The sequence below is a fragment of the Dermacentor albipictus genome, chromosome 7 (genome assembly GCF_038994185.2).
Source record: "Dermacentor albipictus isolate Rhodes 1998 colony chromosome 7, USDA_Dalb.pri_finalv2, whole genome shotgun sequence".
Taxonomy (NCBI): Eukaryota; Metazoa; Arthropoda; class Arachnida; order Ixodida; family Ixodidae; genus Dermacentor; species Dermacentor albipictus.
Window position 1 is genome coordinate 103082226 of NC_091827.1, and position 18541 is coordinate 103100766.

The window sequence follows — 18541 nt, forward strand, 5'->3', positions numbered from 1 at the left end:
CTGTTCCAGAGTTTGCACTCGAGGAGTCCTGTTCCGGGGCCAGCAACACAGCCGACATAGGCCCGAGTGTTAACCATCCTGGTGAAAGCCACGTGCTGGGGCGTAAAACTTGGTGTTGCCTAATGTCTTGGAGCTGTTTTCCCGAGAGCGTCTGTGTATACTGTGTTTTCTAGTATGGCTAGGTTTCGTTCCACGAAATCTGCTCGGGCCTGCCTTCCGGCGGCGTGCAGATTCTTGGTAGGGGGCCAATCTCCAGTGTCTGGCGAACGCTGTCTGGGATGCTAGCAGCCCGATCCTCTATTCCGTCTGTGTTATGCACTATTCTTTTTAGGAGCTTGCGGCCGGTGGCAGTCTGCTGGAGCCTGGCGATCTGTGCAATGAGCTGCGCTTCCGCGAGTTCTTCGAAGGTGTTGCTTATTTTATCGTTGGGCGTGTTTCTAGGCAGATGTAGCGCCGTCTTATACGCTTTCCTTAGTAGCGTTTCTGTCTGTTCTTTTTGTGCTTGGTCATGTTGTGGTACGGGAGCGAGTACGTGACCCTGCTGACCACTAGGCTTCTGACAAGCTTGGTTGTGTCTTCTTCTCTCATTCCGCTTCGACACCGGCCCACCGCCAATTTCTCTGAGATATAGAGAAATAAACTTTTTTCATTCCATTTTCCATTCCCGAGAGCACTCAGTAGACCACCGGTACAGCAGCAACACGGCCAGGCGGCCGGGCCTGGGTGTTGATCAGCCAGACGAGAACCAGAATTCGAAGCGTGTGACTTCACTTCACGTACAAACTACACCGAAGCAGCAGCGGCAGCAGTGCAAAACGCTTCCACGCCGAGTCGGTGTGACGACTGCCTTTCCGTGCCAAAGCCACGTCGACATACACGTTGAGACATCCAGCGGTTGTCCTCCCTGGTGAGGCTGTTTGAAACTGAAACTGAACTTCAGTGGTTTCTTACATTTGTAACTGTACCTCGAGTTTTGACACGTTAGTAACGGGCGTCTTCGTTCTTTGATTATATGGGGCAGAATCTTGCACAAAGTTAACGCAGGAAACAGCATCTTAAGCTTCTTGTTTATTTGATTAATTTCTTGGAATTCGGCTACCTTATTTTCAGGCAACTGCATATGTGCGCCTACTTGGCCACTCGGGCTGTTGTCGTCACATACACGTTCACGTCAAACCTGGGGTTTTCCCTTACGCAAGCAGTTTTTCCCATCTCGTGACGCTCGACAGATACTCGAGCGATGCTTGATGACCAGCAGCTTCCAAAATGCTTTGCATAACATGGATTCCCGCAGTGCGTTGGTCTTGCGATTTATTTTTCCACTGTGCAAGCAGCATCTTTTCTCTGCATGGAAGCTGGTACAACATGCGAGGCAGTGGCATTGAAAGATGTTGTCTCTAGCAGACAATGGCATTCCATAGAAAAAGGTGGTGCATCGGAGAGAGGGCGAGTGGGCACGCTGCTGCTGACGTTGCAGGAAAATAAATGCGCACATTTAGTTTCATAACAAAGATATTGCTTTTTATTATGTCCTTGTGCTCTTCCTGTTCTTGTCTGTATTGCGCAGCTCTTTGCCTAACGATGCATGACCGACTCGCCCAACAACATGAATTATTGAAGAAAGAAGCACAAAGCCGTCTCCATAAAACTTATTGCGCGACAACAATGGATGAAGCCCGTGGCTATAGTGAAGTGTTCTTCCACTGCGCACCTGTGAGGTGGGAGCTACTATACATTGAGCTGCCGTTTGCGCTTTATGGCTACGTATGGATGTGTCTCGTAGAATATTGTCGGTTTCGCATTCTCGGTTCTCTTTGGCAGCGAGTGCATGGAGCTGCAGGTGCTTTTTGTGATTCTCTTCGCTTCAAGTTTCGCCTTGTTGGAATCTAAGCTTCGTGACCAACGCCCACGAGCTTTCGGTATTCGAAAGGTAACAATCCTGTCTCAGAATTTACGCACGTTTCATCGAACAAGGGTGATAATTATGACAGCAACGCAGATCCAGTTCCGCGTTCATGAACTGTGCACAGAAAACGCTGGTGCCGACCACGCTGTCATACAGGAAGCTTATTTTTTTACAGCGTGCGGGATGAAAGTTTGTCTAGCTACAATTGCAAAATCGCTACAGCGACTAATACGAGAAAATCAAACTGTGTCGTGTGCTAACGAAACACAATCAGGCCTGACATTTCATCACTGGTCGAACCGCTGTTTCGCGAACTTTCCTCCCTATGTCGAATTGCGATTGAACTCTCATCTTGGATGCACTTGTAGACAACCAGTCATATAATCTGATATAAATGCACGAACAGATCCGATACGCACAAAGTTCAGAGAGCGGGCTTCGAGGAAGCCAACAAATGGTTTGCCTAGGTGGGTACCCTGCCATTAGTGAGTTTCTTGCGTGTTTTGACCCTTCAAGCTCACACCTGTTCAAGAGGAGCCGCAAGACACGGCTACCCAGCATGCAACGCCTGGCCGCAGGAATGCGGTGCAGAAAAAGCTTTCTTTTCCTAGGCATAGATGAGAGGAATTGGCTTGTGCCCACACCATACTTGTTGAGCACAAAGAAGTAGCTGTGTTAAGAAAATTACACTCGCACAGAACACTACTGAAACAGACGCCGAGTAAAAGAAGGCATTTTATTTTGAGGTCAAAATAAATGGCATCAGTTTGTGGGCAACCATGCCGGGAATTTTCAATTTGTGTTAGAAAATTATGAGAGATTTGGTGACGGATCAGAAAAAAACAGTTAATTCCTGTTGGCTTAACCACACAGTCTGGAATGGGTAACGTATCGGGAGGCGGATAGGTTTCCTGTTCGCAGGCGACTCCAAATATTCGATGCCTAGGCGACTATGTTTCTCGTTTAAGAGTTGAATAAATCACTCCTATTATGAACATCAGAGTACCGTGTATATTACGAAATGGTTAGTAGTGGTAGAGTATCGAGCTCGACGGCGCAGCAAATATCGCCGAAACGATGCTGCCAGGTATCGAGCCAGAACTGAACGAGAACGAAAATTTTTTTTTTGTGAAACCGAAGTGAAGCAATGACGGCCTTCGGCTCAGGTTGGCCACCTTTTTAGCAGCTTTTCATCTATGCACTTGTGACTAAGCCCTTGGACTCAACTATACTATCTCGTGCGTAATACACACCATGTTTCCGTGATTTTATGTGTCGCAGCACCGCTAGTACAGTGTTCAGCGTATCACAATGGCAGGAGAGGAGCAGACCAGGTGTTTCGGTAAAGGCCAACTGCAACTAAATTTCACTTGGGCCAGCTTGACTACAAATGTCTAGCGTGTGCTCTCAAAGTAATCTTCGCAAAGCCGCAGGGCTGGTAATCACCTAATTTTGTTGTTAGCAGCTATTAAATAGTGCCTATGCAGACGACGCTTGCACCTGGCGGCAAATCGGTAGCTATGCCGATATGGCGAATATTGAAGAAGCGTACGCAGCTGTTGATCTCTCAGTTGCGCCAGGTTGCGCCTAGGCAGCCCGGCGCATTGCTCGGTCATCATTTGAGAGTTGACGGGCATTTCTTTGTGCGCGCGTCGTGTATGTTGGGCTCGTGATTTGAGCTGTTGCAAGAATGCGGATTTGGTGCGTGGCCGTCGGGTGCTCGAATACGTACTCGGACACGAGCGATGGCTGTGCAGTGCACAACGCTCAGCATAGGAAGGCCCGAACACATCTTTCCTTTCCCAGCTTTCAGAGCGAAAGCGTGCACCGCGGCGAGGCAGGCAAGTGTAACGCGGACCAGCCAACGCACACAAGGCATGTAAACTGCAGTTGACGAAGCTGCACAAGCTACATTTTAACAGTACAGTCCCTTACCCATCAAAAAATTAAATTATGGGGTTTAACGTGCTAAAACCACTTTCCGATTATGAGGCACGCCGTATTGGAGGACTCCGCAAATTTTGACCACCAGGGGCTCTTTAACGTACACCTAAATCTGGGTGTTTTCGCTTTTCGCCCCCATCGAAATGCGACCGCCATGGCCGGGATTTGATCCCGCGACCTCGTGCTCAGTAGCCCAACACCATAGCCGCCGAGCAACCACGGCGGGTACTTACCCATCCAGATCTGCTTGGCAAACGCTTTCTAGGGATGACTGTGAGTACTATAAGCAGCGATGGCGCACGAAAACCATAGTTGTATTCAAGGTTGATTTTCTCGAGCGATAATTTCCGGTAGTGCATCATCTTCAAAGCATTTCGCGCGTCTCTGCATCGGGTGCCTCGAAGTGCACGAATGAAAGCGTTTCTGACACAGCGCCAGAAACGAGCAGGAACCGCATGCTGTATTTGTAACGAAGGAGAACGCGACGCCACGGCCAATGTGTAGATGCGGCGACAAGCCACGAAGGAATACAATGCCACCTGAACGAAATGGGCCAGTCTTTACCACGGCCGCAGTGCGGCTTGTACGTCGTGGTATCTACGCTACGTGGCAGACCGCAGCTACACGCAGCTGTATTACGTATGCGCAGCGTTTGCTTTGCGCACTATAGGGCTTGAGTGTGCGCTCTCGCTCATATGCTCGTGCGAATTTGCTACGAGGTGTGGACTGGTTTTGTCCTTCACCAGCTTGACCGACGGATAGTAGCCATATCCAACTTGCGTGTTTTGAAGCGCTGTCTGTAGGTTTGCCAACGAGTCTAAGCAGGAGCAGTCAGGAGTGAGCGCGCGCTGGCAAGGATGCGTGTGGTCTGACCTTAAGTTTCACCAGGCTTTAGGCAAGTTAAGCGTTCAAAACTAGTCGAAATTAGCGAGACCAGACGGCTACGACACCGATAAGCGGATTGGCCAAAATTTTAATGCTACGCGGGTGGCCGCGGCCGAGCATGCGCAGATGTTATTCGGCTTCTTCCCGAAGTACGCAATTATGATCGAAATTCGAAAGCACATTCTTCCTTACTTAAGCCTGTTTATTAAACTTGGTCAGCAAATATGCGCAGCAACAGTAGGTAGAAGCGCACTGATCAAAAAACCCATCTTGATTGACGTCAGCTGTTGGCCAGTAGCAGCCGCGTACGGGAATTCGCTATATTGCGAAACAAAGCCTCCAGAAAAGAGTGAGGAGCAGGCTTCTGTTGAAAAGAAAGTGTGCGAGAGACAGGTGACTTCGCGCTTCGCTTGCGAACTCCACGCGCCCCGCACGACTGCAAAACATGGCGGAGATGTTCACAGCAGCGTTCGCTACCAGCCGACTACGTCTTTTCACCAAGCCCGAGGAGTGGTTCGGCAACTCTTTAAACAAACCGTTCTGATACCTGGAGGGATGATCATTCGATGCACATACTTACGTACATCTAAAAAATAAAATTTGAAATAAGGCGCACGATAATCGGGAAGAGAAAACAATGTGTCTGTGAGTGCAGCAGAAATTTCTTTGAGGGAGGCAGTGAAAATATTATGCATAATAAAGCGAGTCTTTCGAAAGGGAAAGTCTTCAACAACTACATTCAAGAAGCATCTCTGACAGAGGACGACACAACTATTTCTGGTAGGTGGTAGCTGATTAATCGAAGTTGTAACATCTCTTAGAAATAAACTGATAACAAATGGACTGCTTAGGTTGCAAGCTTTGTATGGTGTGTTTGCTACCAATGTAAGCAGCTCGAGTGTTGATGCATTGCGGCGCGATAACTTTTTCTTCCTCTTGAGATGGGGAGGTTTGGCCTCGTTCACCTTTCTGTTAGGCAATTCGTCTCTCGGTGACTCTTCTTTCGGTATGTAAACAGTGTCACTAAATTAGACTTAAAACTTTGCTAATAATAGATTCTGCATCAGCTGCAGTTGTCCGTCAATAGAGTGTTGTAGCTACAGCGAATAGCCCCCTCACTAAAGTCGGTTCCAATAAAGAACGCCGGCGCTAGTTTAGAAAGTTGTTTGAAGCGCGAGCAGTGATCTGATTTGTGCGCTTCAAGGAACGCAATGCCGAAGGGATTCATACCGAGCTGGTGGCAGTGTACGGTGACCGTCACCGTCATCGTCTTCCATGTGAATCGGAAGAAAACGATTCAAGCCTCGTGGTTATCGCTTGCCCTTGTGACCAGAGCTCTTCGAAGGTAAAAAAAAGTTTGCGATTCCGGACGTTAATAGAATCCCTGCTATCCGTGAACATATCCTGTGACATTTCGCGGAGGAAAGGCACGCTTATGGCGAAGAAACGCAATCCTAAACGCTTCAAGTCGTCAAAAATAAATACCGTAGAGGCCGCCCAAATCGAGCTAATTCTTTCGAAAGGGTGAAATGGGCAGCATCGCTATGTTTAGTAGAGGAGGAAAGAGATAATGACAGATGTGACACACCATGTCTTGTTTTTATTTCAGTTTTTATCGACAGAAGAACATATCTGGACATACAGCTCGACAAAGCCGTCAACTCATCGATGTCAAGTGGACGAAATACTTGATGTGAAAAATACTTCAATTTATTTCAAGCGACAGTTTTATCTCAACCTTCAAAAGTAATTACAATTACAGGATGCGTACGTGATACTTATGTGGTTTTTTAATCTTCGCAGGACAAGCAGGAACATTTTGGGAAAGTTCCATCCAGGCCGCAAGAAACACATGGAGATCGTTCTTCCAGGTATCGCAATACGTTCCAATCTTATATTTTACTCTTGCTGCAACATGTACTTACATATGTCCTATTCATATTGTCACGTTGTATTGACGGTGAAAAACTACAGTCAAAAAGGAGGTCTACAGATGGAGTAGCACACTCTGCTATAGAAAGTTACAAATACGGCCTTAGAAACACTGGCCAAGGTTTCGGCAGGAGGATGGCCTTTCATCAAAGGCGGCGTTGCCAACATCAGCTGGTTAGTTTAACACGTAAGTAGGGTGACGCCACGTGCAATCATTGTCGGCGGCGGCTGACTGTAAAGGAAGATACTGAAAATAATATGAGCGATGTCGCTTGACGTCCCTAGACATGGTTCCTAAAACGAGGAGGCAAGAACAGGAGAGTCAGAAGGCAGCAGAAAAGAAATGACATCGGAGGGTGTTGGGGGGGGAGCTAAAGGTTAGGAAAGCTTTAGATAACTGAACAGAAACCGCAGTTGTCGTAGGCGGCTTGTCTTTGTGGTTTTAGGAGAGCCGGTCAGCCGGTCAGCGCGCGAGTAGCAAAATGAGATGAGTTGAAAGAGCGACTGGGGGTAACTGGAAGGGAGCGGCTTTGTCTTTCGTGGGACGTCAGCTACAGGATTCGGCGTAGGATTCGGCGATGCCGGGATTCCCCGGCATCGTCGCAGCGGTATACAAAAGTGAAGCGACCGTGTGTGGTGGAGCAGTCCGAAAAGATATGCTGCCGTCTGGGACATTGTAATGTGTCGATGTGTCCTGAACAAAATGAAAAATAAAGAAAAGAAGAAAATCAAAGAAGAAAGAAAAAGAAGAAATAGAAGAGAAAACGCGGGATGGGGCAGATGTACGCGTGAAATGAAAGGGCTCGTATGGTTAATATATGCCTACAAGCGTGGAAGAAAATAATAAATTACGTGGTAGGGGAGCGAGAGGGAAAAGCTGGAAACGGAGAAATATGTGGGCTGAAGAAGCAATATTAGCTCGGGGCATAATGTATCTTTGTGCCTTCGCTAACATAATGATAATTTCAGGTTAAGTTGCAGCTTCTAGCGATTCTGAGTTACTACGTGACAAGTTGATTCCCAGCATGCGTAGAAGTTTAAACTTGGGTATGAGGTATTATTCCGGTTATTTCCTCTGGCGAGGTGAACTTAAATTTGTTTGTAGCATATAAGGCGTTGCTTGACCGTATATATGGTCATGTTCATTGAAGTGACTGGCTACTGCGTTAGGTAAATTGTGTTTTGTACCTGCGCGCTGGCCGTTGAGCCTTGTATGAATTGGTTGTCCAGTCTCACCTATCTATTATTTGTTACAAGTAGCACACTTTGCTTGACGGGCAAGTTAAGCTGGAAGGTACCGTTTGAAGGTAATGACGCTGAACATTTCACTGTAGCAGTAGCGAGGGATCGGAAGTTGGCTTCGTCTTTGTCCCTGTACATTGGTATGTACAGCAATGTCCGTGATGTGTTGCGTCTGTAGGCTACTCGGAGAGGGTCGGGAAAGTTCTTATTAAGTTTGTAGTCGTTGGTGGGAATTGGGTAGTATTTGTTGAGGATGTTATTCACGTTTGGGAGTACGTTTTGGAATTTAGTAGCCAGAAGAGGTGTTGTCAGTCTTCTGATCTTAGGGTGGGGTTTGAGGAACTCGGCTCCCTCATCTTTGGTTGTATCGGTATAAGATTTTCGAAGGGCCGTGCGTGGGTGGTTCCTGTTTGATAGTGGTTCCTTAAGGTGATCGAGTCTGTCCATGTAACCTTGGTTTTTAACGCAAATATGACGCGATCGTGCGGTTTGACCTTTAAGCTTGCCTTGTTTGCAATGTCTTGGACGGTTCCCTGTGTATTCTACGTATTGTTGTTTGTCGTATGGTTTCCTATACAGCAGCGTCTTTAGTGTCCTATTGCCAATATACATTGTGTCCAGAAAGTTTATGCTGTTCAGTTGAGATTCGGATGATAATTCAGATGAAGATTACGAAAAGAATTGAGGAACGTTACAAATGTATCTAGACTGTCCTGACCATGTCCCCATATTATAAATGTGTTGTCTATATATCGTAGGTATATGTGGGGCTTGTTTGTGCAACGAGATAGGTCATCTGTTTCAGGAGCGCCATCAATATGTCCGCGCAGGTGGATGCAAAAGGTGTACCCATGCTTGTCCTACGTAATAGAAGGTAGTAATTGCCATGAAAGTCGAAGTAGTTATATGTCAGAATTATTTCAAGAAGCAAACATTTACAAACATACAAACACATACCGTCTACTACTACATTAAAACGTAGAGCGTTGGATTGCCTTCACAAGATAATTTCGAGTTTCACCTGCCCCTGAGGCCAAGTAGTCCAAAGTCCGGAATGTGCCACTTGTAACAAACAATTCATAGGTGAGACTGGACAAATTAGCTCAATACTCAATGGCCAGCGCACAGACACGAAACACAATTTACTTAAAGCAGCAGCCAGCCCCTTCAATGAACACTGCCTTATATTAGATAAACTAAGGCTCTATATATTACAAACAAAATTTTGCGTACAATTCACGGCAGTAAATAAACGGAATAATGCCTCATACACAAGTGTAAACTCCTACACACTGTGGGAATCAATTTTTCACCTGGTAACATAGAATCGGTAAATGCTGCAACTGAAACTTCATATTCTGATGTCATTAACAAAGCCACAAACACACGTTATGCCACCAGCTAAACTTGGGTCTTAAGTTTACCTATTCTTCCGTTCACAGCTCTTCCCTGCTCTCCCCTACTACAGAATTTATTATTTTCTTCCAACTTTTACTCGACAATACTCTTATTTTTGTATACCTATGTCTCATCAATAACCCGCCGTGGCTGCTTAGTGGCTACGGTGTTGGACTGCTAAGCACGAGGTCGCGGGATCAAATCCCTGCCACGGCTACCACATTTCGATGGGGGCGAAATGCGAAAACACCCGTGTACTTAGATTTAGGTGCACGTTAAAGAACCCCAGGTGGTCCAAGTTATTTTGGAGCCCCTCACTACGGTGCTCCTCCTCATAATCAGATCATGGTTTTGGAATGTAACACTTCATAGTCTGTGTGATCAGCTTTTCAAACTTGTCTTGCTTATGCCCACAGTGCGACTGTTTACCGCCCTATAACTGTCTTAAATATTTGACGTTCACAGACAGAGACCACGCTTTGATAATTTTTGTCCGGCCGTCATGTTGATGGGGTCCCATGTGGCATTGCTTGAAAAGCCGAACGTTGCCACACAGCGGAGAGCTGTGGCATCCTCATTACAACAATTTCGTAGACCACGAAGCTCGCTTCATATATTTGTGTTTGTATATATCACTTAACATGAAGAATCAGGGAAATTGAAGAGGTTAATATTTAGAGACAGCTATGCGAAGAGAATGGAAATGTTGTGTTGGAAATGATATCAGAATTTAACTGTTTTACCGATGTTTTATAATTAAATAAAAGAAAATCTACTTAGCGACATGCTTCACATTTTTCGGGCCAGAATTCTTGTTTCGAATCTCCGTTCGCCGCACTTGGCTATTAATAAGATTGGCTGATGGAGGTCGAAGTGCAAAAAAGGCCCACGCACCGTGCTTTTGGGGCACGTCAAAGAACCCTAGGTGGTCAAAGTGGAACAGGATTAAACCACTACGGCGTGTCTCATAATCACGTCGTGGTTATGGCTCGCAAAAATTGAATCTTGAAATTAATATGATGAGTATATCTTTGATAGACCCTCTTGCTGGCATCTTTTAACATTATCTGAGATAAGATTTAAAACTTTCTGGCATAGTGATCTTAAGAATGATCCAACAGCTGTCAATATATATTTCTCTCTCTACAGGTCGCAATTTCACTGTCCAAGAGGATATTCTTTACATCAGTAAAAATCTTGGATGTGCGGTGATTATGATTACGAAGAAAACGCAGAGTTTGTATTCATCTTAGTACGTTGCTAAAAGATAGCGTTCACAGTGACGGCTTTGCGGACGTGATTCTCTTACACAATCAACAACAAATTTCATCTTCAAATTAAGTAATACCTCCGTTAAGTGCTTCTTTTCCAATTCTGGTATTGGCCTCGAGCTCCACCACTGGAAAAGCTGGCGCCACCGTCGGCGTGACGTGCTAGGAGGGATCACGTGGATATAGCGGCCGCGTCGGCTGCTTCGGGAGCGCCGAAGCGAGCTGAAAACGAGTTTAAATTCCCTCGTACGCTGCGGTCCTCATTTAGTGGCGACATTTTCCCGCTTCGAGTGTCTCTTTTACAACGCTTGAAAGCACTGCAATAGGTAGTGGCTGCCTTTGAAGGCGCGCAACATGGTAGGCTACTGCTCGGTGCCGCAGGGCCGAACGCACGTAACGCAGGCCGGTGTCAGCCTTATTCACACGTAGCCGCAGGACAAGAAGCTGCGTGAAGCTTGGCTCGCGAAACATAAAACCGGCAAATAGTCATCGGCTACAACTCGGGTATGCAGCAAGCACAGACGCGAGGAAGATTTCTGCTACGGCGCCCGGTCTGCGATGTTCCGAAAACGCGCACTGAGACGCTCGCCCGAATGCGCTGCCCGACTAATGTCATGACGGTTTGATCTATGAACTTGTCGATGCTATAGATACTGGCAAGTTGAGTGGAGTGGAAAGGCAACGGTAAAAAGCACATTTAAAGAAAGCATGGCATATGGTCATGTTTGTGTTATGTATTAATGCACTGGATTACAAAAAAAGGGGCAGCGGGAAATGGCACGCTGAGAACACCGATAAACATACAGTGCGACGCTACTCGACAAATAATATTGAAAGGTCAAAGAATTTGGAAGAAAAAAAGATTGAATCGTCGCGACGTCACATCACAGTCCCCGTAGGCGTCGAAGTCTCTACAATGAAGTTATTTTCGAACAGCTCTGGTAGCACCCACGCAACAATGGTTGCTTGCATACTGTCAAATGCTCATATTCTGCGGCTTAAAGCTCATGGCACGGTGCGAAAACGCGCGCGCGGAGAAAGCGAAACAGTGCGCGGACAAGCATGCAGACGCGCAGTCGGTCGCTGCGAATCTACGCGATCGCTGCATTGAGGCTTCGTTCTATTACGCTCCATTTAGTTATACAAACACTATAAGAACATATTGCACATAGCTTGCTCTCAGCGTTTACCTACCTTTCACGCAAGAAGCCGGTTCGAGAGACTACATCGCGGCGACCGCGCGCAGTGGCGTTCACTGTACGTATTCGGTAAAGAGATAGCGTCTGTAAACGATTGTGTGCTTTCAGTTTGCCCAAGATTATTATTTAGACAGTAAGAAACTTCTCTCGTTTCGAAAGTACTTACAGAAATGTCCGGGAGAGCTCGCGCGTGGTGTTTTCAGTGAGCGCTGACAGCAAAACCTATGAGGAGCGCGCCGCGTGATCCCTCATACTACGCCAGCGAGGCGCTTCCGCTAGATGGCGACTCCGTAACGCCTCGCCGCCAATACCTAAGATCATGATCAAAGAAGGCACTTTCAGCTCCAACCTTCTATCAGTGAACGTGTGATAGAAATTCAGAGATCAGTTGCAAAGTATTCTGCATACATTTCTCTAGGAGCCTACTTGTGATACTAATCAAACGGCACGGATGAAACGATGTAGCTGAGAAGCACAGTACGACTGCAATTGATTGAAAAAATCTGCGGAATCCATCTCACGATGATTGTCGAGGCTAATAGATTTATAATTTAATCAATATAGCGACACAACATATTGTTCGCCGTCGAAACGCACTTTGTTTGAGGCTTGTACTGCAGTGGAATTCCTCTTTCGCGCTTACCTAAGAACACTCGGCGCCTTGTAGCACCGACACCGCGAAGCATGGCGCGCTGGTTCAAGCGAAAGTGGAGAAACCCGCCATGCGCTAACCAGGCCCCCCTGGACACGCTGCGCCATGTAGTGGCAATACCGCGAAGTCCACGTGCGGCCTCCGAGACGAGCAGAGTGGCGCGCCGGTGCCTGCGAACGCTGAGCATTGTTCCCTCGCTTGCCGCGGACTCAGTAGCGCATACTCAGTGACCCAAGTTGGTGAGAGGAGCGGCACATATCCAGTTCATTCGTGGCACAGCTCGCTCAAGCGTTAGCGTGCAAGGCGTTCAGTGAAAAGCGGCGCGCACCCAGCGCATTTGCGGCTCAGCCTGCTAATGCGTCGAGTTGCTGTCTTTGAGGAACCCTTGCCATGTGGATTCGATTCCGCTCAGCATCGGGTAAATTTAAGGAACCCTTTATGTCATTCCAGAGTGGTACATTGCCAGGGGCACATACCTTGCTACTCAAGTTGGCATAAAAGAGAGAGAGAGAGAGAGAGAGAAGGAAAGAAACATTTATCGATCGAAACAATGTCCCGAGTGAGGCCCGGCATAACGTAGATGTGGGAAGGCTCCCTAGACCAGAAACCTCTGGCCTCGACTGCCCTCCTGGGCCTGGCGACGAGTTGTCGTTGGTCTTCCAGGTCCCCGAGAGTGAACTTGGCCTCAGATGGTTCGAATAGGTGGTTTTTGTTTGCTTGTGCTCGGTTCGGATCCGTTTCCGGTTGTATTTCGCTGCGTTCATGCCACGGGGATTGCAGGAATATATGCGCCAGGGTGTCGGGCACATTGTAGAGTGAGCAGAGTTAGCCGTGGAGCGTCGGGTATAGGTGATGCATTATCACTCCGTGAGTGTAGGTGCTACATTGTAGGCGTCTGAGGATCATGCCTTCTTCTCTGCAGAGTCTGCCTTCCGGAATAAACGTAATGCAAAAGAGCACATGGGCATAGGGTGCTCCTCCGCTCTGCAGTGAGTGGTCTCCTTATGTCTGGGGTCCAGCGGCCTTGCTGGCCTACTAGCTTCGTTGAATAATGCAAAAGGATTGAAAGTTGGGTGAGTTGGTGCGGTAACATCATCTTGGAATGTAGCGCGAAGTGACACGGACACAGATAGCGCTCGTCCTGTCTGCTCCTTTCTCTGTCCGTGTCAGTTCGCGCTACATTCCAAGATCGTTGATTTAGTTGAGCTGATCCGTCGAGTGGGAGCTGAACAGCGCTGCCTCCCATTGCCTTGTGGTGGAATGTGTTATGGGTACGATGCGAGGCGCGGTGTGCTTGCGCAAGGCCATAGCATGTGATAAAGCATTGCGTATTGGTCGCATTGTTAGCATTTATAGGAATACAGCGCAGCGTGTACGGCGTCGTAGAGACTCAAGTGTACATATGTATTTGTTTGGAGTTTCCGTCTTCTTACGGCTTCCTCTCGCATCTGAGCATTGTGAGGTGGTGATAGTGTTCTTCGTGAAAGACGATAGTGGTGCAGAATGTGAGTGTAGGTTAATGGTATCGCCTCGGAGTTGAACTGCTCGGCCCGTCCCTCTCGCAGCTCCCGTTGTGCATGGCTCGTGTGTATAGGTGTGTTCCTGCTGATTGCCACGTAGTCCACACGCCTTGTATGTATGGCGGGGGCTGGTGCGGTCCACTTAGAACACGATGTGTGGCCCTGGAAATTTGGGCCCAGGAAAAATTTCGGCATACCGTCTGAGAGCCCGTCAGCACTATGACGCAATCCGAGTGTGGCGTCGTCGTAATGGCTAATGCTATCGCTAGTTCCTTGATATGGAAGCCGGCGACGCATTTTTTTTCGGTCCCTTGATTGTCGACTACGCTGGTAATGAATTCGGTCCCTCTTGCAGTGTTAGTAGCGCTTCACGCACCAGACATTTAGGTGGTACTCATACTTCCTAGCGAGCGCTTTCCCTCGGGCTTGTCGCCATCCGATGTAGAAGTTCGGGTACATATTCCTGGGAATCGGTGACACGGGCATAGCTTCCTGTATTCGTATGGGGATTTTTGCTAGTGCGCTGGTATTCCGAGCAGAATATCCAAGACGTTTGAAGGCGCAGCGTTCCGATATCATGCGCGGTAACCTATACGACTCACTCACCAGGTGGGCCTGTACGATTTCCCTTGTCTTGTTGTACACACCTATCTCCTCGAAGTGAAAAGTGGCCGTTCCACGTGGGAGTCCGAGCGCTGGTTTATTCGCATTGCCTATCAGCCAGTCCAGAGCATCGACTTCCGCATTGTGCAAATTTAGAAATTGTGCCGAATACGCAAAGCAGCGCAAAGGCGTCCATTAAAGATGGGCACACAGCTAATGGGGCGTATTGTGACGCAAGAACTATACTCAAAGACCAAGCTTGGCATCAACAAGTTTTATTGAAGAGCGGCACAGACTGAGCGCCACATAGACAGTGCTTCAAGTCGGCGTCAGAGAGTTTCTTCGAACAACGTTGAGACAGGGCCTTAATGTTCCCCTGTGGCAGACTTGAGCCCGCGTCGCGTTAAACCTTGCCGGACGTACAAGAAAGTTGCATCCATGCGTCCATGATACTTACCCAGTCCGGCATCCCCATTCACCGATGTAGGCGTGAAAGGACCTCGTTGGTGACCGGCACATGCACATCGCCACATATTCAGACACCAAAGTTGGTCCGACGGTTGGATTCAAACCCAATTCCCTCAGCACAGCAGCCCAATAAGCTTCCCATTCGACCACGTACCAATTGAAGACGTAGGTAGGCTGGAAGAGGTTAGATACAAATAGATAGATAGATAGATAGATAGATAGATAGATAGATAGATAGATAGATAGATAGATAGATAGATAGATAGATAGATAGCCCCCGGAAAGTCCATCAGGACCCTAAGAGTTCTAGCACATTATTATCGGAAAAAATATTCTTTCAATGTCTTCGCTGTTTTTGAATTTTGTTCAGTGACATATTTTTGAAGCTAAATAACAAAAAGATGATGTGCTAAATATTACGAACGTCCAATTCGCTGCAGCTTCTATATGTTCATGAACGGCCGAAGTAGTTTGTAACTGGCCCCCCAGAAATTTGTTACCCGTTTGGAATGCGTCCAGAACAAAGCGCTGCGGTTGATTTTCAATAGATATGAACCACGATCCTCTATTACTGAGTTATACCGCTGATCAAGTATATGTTCTCTCGCAGGAAGGATGAAAATAAGCGGCTTTTCAGATGTGCTTTCAATTTCGAGAGAAAGACGACGAAGTGTGGCGACGGGTCGGATGGGCTCCACATCTGCTCCGCACAGAAGCTACATTTTCGGCGAAATCACCTCCGCATCCAGATTCTACGTAATCATCGTGTGCCTGAAGTCAGCCAGAGCACGTCAACACCAAACTTGAGGGTGTAAGTGCTATATTTTGCATTTTACGGCCACATCAAGTTTCGAAGCGGGGCCGCCCCGCTAAACCTACTTCGCTAGTGGCGAGGCCTAGCAAAGGCTTCGGCCGCCGCACCGCTGCAGATGGCGAACGCGCTGCTCAATGCCGACGCCGACAAAGCCCACCAATCGTCTACCGGGGCCCCGGAGGACGAGGACATGGAAATTCGCGAATCCCAAGGACTTCTTCCGGCCGCCGGGGAGAACGAAGAAGACAGTGAGCCTTGGATCAATGTTACCAGTCGTGCCCGTCGCCGTCGGCTGCAGACACGCTCGACCACGCCCCAACTTTCCCGAACGCCACCGAAGCCCGTTCTCCGCCACAGCCGATCGGCGATGCGCAAGCCCCGACAACCCCCCCTTCCTGCCGATGATTACAAGTTGGCGGTTCGTCCACGGAACGGCCTGCAGCTCAACAAGGTGAGCCCAGGGAAGTTAGTGGACGCCATCACAAATGAGGCAAAGCTACAAATCGGCTCCACTGGATTCAAAATACGCATCGACGAAGACCAAAACATCCTTGTTCTGAGCACTGCCTCAGAAGCTACGGCCTCGGCACTAAGCAAGATGCAAAAAATTACAATTGATGCAACAACATATGATATTGCATCATACGGAATTTCCCCCGATAACTCTTGCAAAGGGGTAATATACAACATCGATCACGACACCACGCCCGAAATGTTACTAAAACGCATTGAATCTCCCGGATACGAGGTGCTAACATATAGAAGACTGGGAAACACAACCACCATGGTGATCACATTCTTGGGAAAAACAGTGCCATATTACATCGAATTTTCCGGCCTTCTTCTGCGGTGCTACCTCTACAAGAGAACCGTGCCACATTGCCGAACCTGCAACGAGACAGGCCACAGAGAGGACGTCTGCCCGCGGCCCCCCGCCACACCCAAGTGCAGAGAGTGCGGCACTTCGCTAGCAACGGAGCAGCACGAGTGCCACCCTCGGTGCTCTCTGTGCGGCGGGGATCACCCGACAGCAGCGAAAGCCTGCCCCAACAGGTTCCTGCCGCCCGTCAACCGCCGGAAACCTCAGCAGACCCCGAGAGCAGGCTCCTCGTCTCCGAGGCCGCGTGGCGAGCACTCCGCATCCCGCAAGTCGCGGTCCCCGAAACGACGCGGAGCTGTCCAGGGGAGGAGCAGTTCCAGGCCGCGTTCCGGTTCCAGGCGTAGGACCTCATCGCGACGACGGACGCCATCCCATGGCAGGACCTCGAGCCGTGGTCGTTCCGCAAGCGGCAGGAGGGGAAGCAAGGGAGCAGCGCAGGTCACGCAGCAGGTGAGCTGGGCACAGGTTGTTTCTCCCAAAGCTCGTCCCCCCCCTGTTGACACAGAGCTGGCACAGGCACATGCCCAGATTAGGCGTCTCACTGAAGAAAACGCAAAACTCAAATCAGAAATTACTAGCGTACACGCAGAATTCGTAGCACTTAAAGATGAATTGCTTGGAAGAAATAGCACTACCCCTACACAAAACACTTCAACCCCACCCCCGGAGAAGCGGAAACGGGAAGATCAGCCAGCTCACACAGTCACTTCAAACCCGACACCGCAACGATCAACCGCGCAGCCCACAGCACCGCAGGGAGTCATACCCGTCCAATATGCCACTCTCCAGAAGGTAGAAGAGGTAGTAGCAAAAGATATTCAGAGCCTTCAGACATCCCTACAAGCTACCATGCAGCAACAACTCACAGCTATACAACAGTCAGCGGCACAACAACAACAATACGCAACTCAACAACAACACTCTAATACTCAGTTGGCGGAACGCATCATGAGGCTAGAGGAACGCATACTAGCACTGGAAGCTCGTCAGAGCCGGCGCCCCAAGAAAACAGCTCATCAGACCCTACCAGAATTGCCAGATTCTCTGGGCTCCCCAGAACCCCATCTTGTGCACGTATCACCACCCCTTGATAACCAAGATGGCTCCGCCTCAACATATATTCAGTAAGCGCGGGGGCTCCCCAGGCGAAACCACGGTGTGGCAGTGGAATTGCCGGGGCTACAAGAACAAGTATGGATCACTGATACAATACATCGCTACATCAACAAGACCACCCGAAATCATCACACTGCAAGAAACGAACACACACGTCCGCCTACCCGGATACGTCACTTATGGCACCGATACAGGCAGCAGCCTTCACACCCTGGTCAGTAAGAAGCTAGTGGCCGTTCAACACCATCTCCAGCAATCCGACCCGCTTGCCATTCTGCTCGAAATTATCCCACAGGCAACAAAGAAGAAGAGTCCCATGTTTGTTCTAAACGTCTACTGTCGGCCGAAAAGCACGCCATCGGTCCTCAAACTGGTTTTGGAGCAAGCCACGCACGCAGCACGCAACCATCCGCTTCTAATTGTGGGCGACATTAATGCAGCCCACCCCCTCTGGGGTTATACGTACACCAACCCCAGGGGAAACATGCTTCACAAAGTTATTGAGGACATGGATCTCACACTCGTCAACGATCCAAAGAATAGCACGAGGCTCGGCACAAGCGTTCAAAGGGACACGAACCCCGACTTAACCCTCACCAGAAATATCCCCCAAGCTTGCTGGACCAATCTGGAGGAGTACCTAGGCAGCGACCACGCGCTGCTAGCCACCACTCTCCATGGGCTCGAATACAAAGCCAGGATAGGCACAGC

The 18541-nt window shown here is 48.5% G+C and overlaps 1 protein-coding gene across 17 annotated transcripts in view; it reads left to right on the forward strand.

Moving 5' to 3' along the window:
• Window positions 1-1725: 1725 nt before the first annotated feature.
• LOC135914006 (uncharacterized) overlaps window positions 1726-18541 on the forward strand; it is a 211481-nt gene continuing 194665 nt past the window's right edge. For 6 of the 17 annotated variants that reach the window (XR_011507510.1, XR_011507511.1, XR_011507509.1 and 3 more), the window contains exon 1: window positions 15838-17164. Coding sequence is in view for 3 of the 17 variants with exons in the window: in XM_070522562.1 (XP_070378663.1) it covers window positions 15950-17164 (1215 nt within the window). In the remaining 14 variants the exon portion in view is untranslated. The other 11 variants (XR_011507516.1, XR_011507514.1, XR_011507513.1 and 8 more) reach the window with 11 other exon arrangements.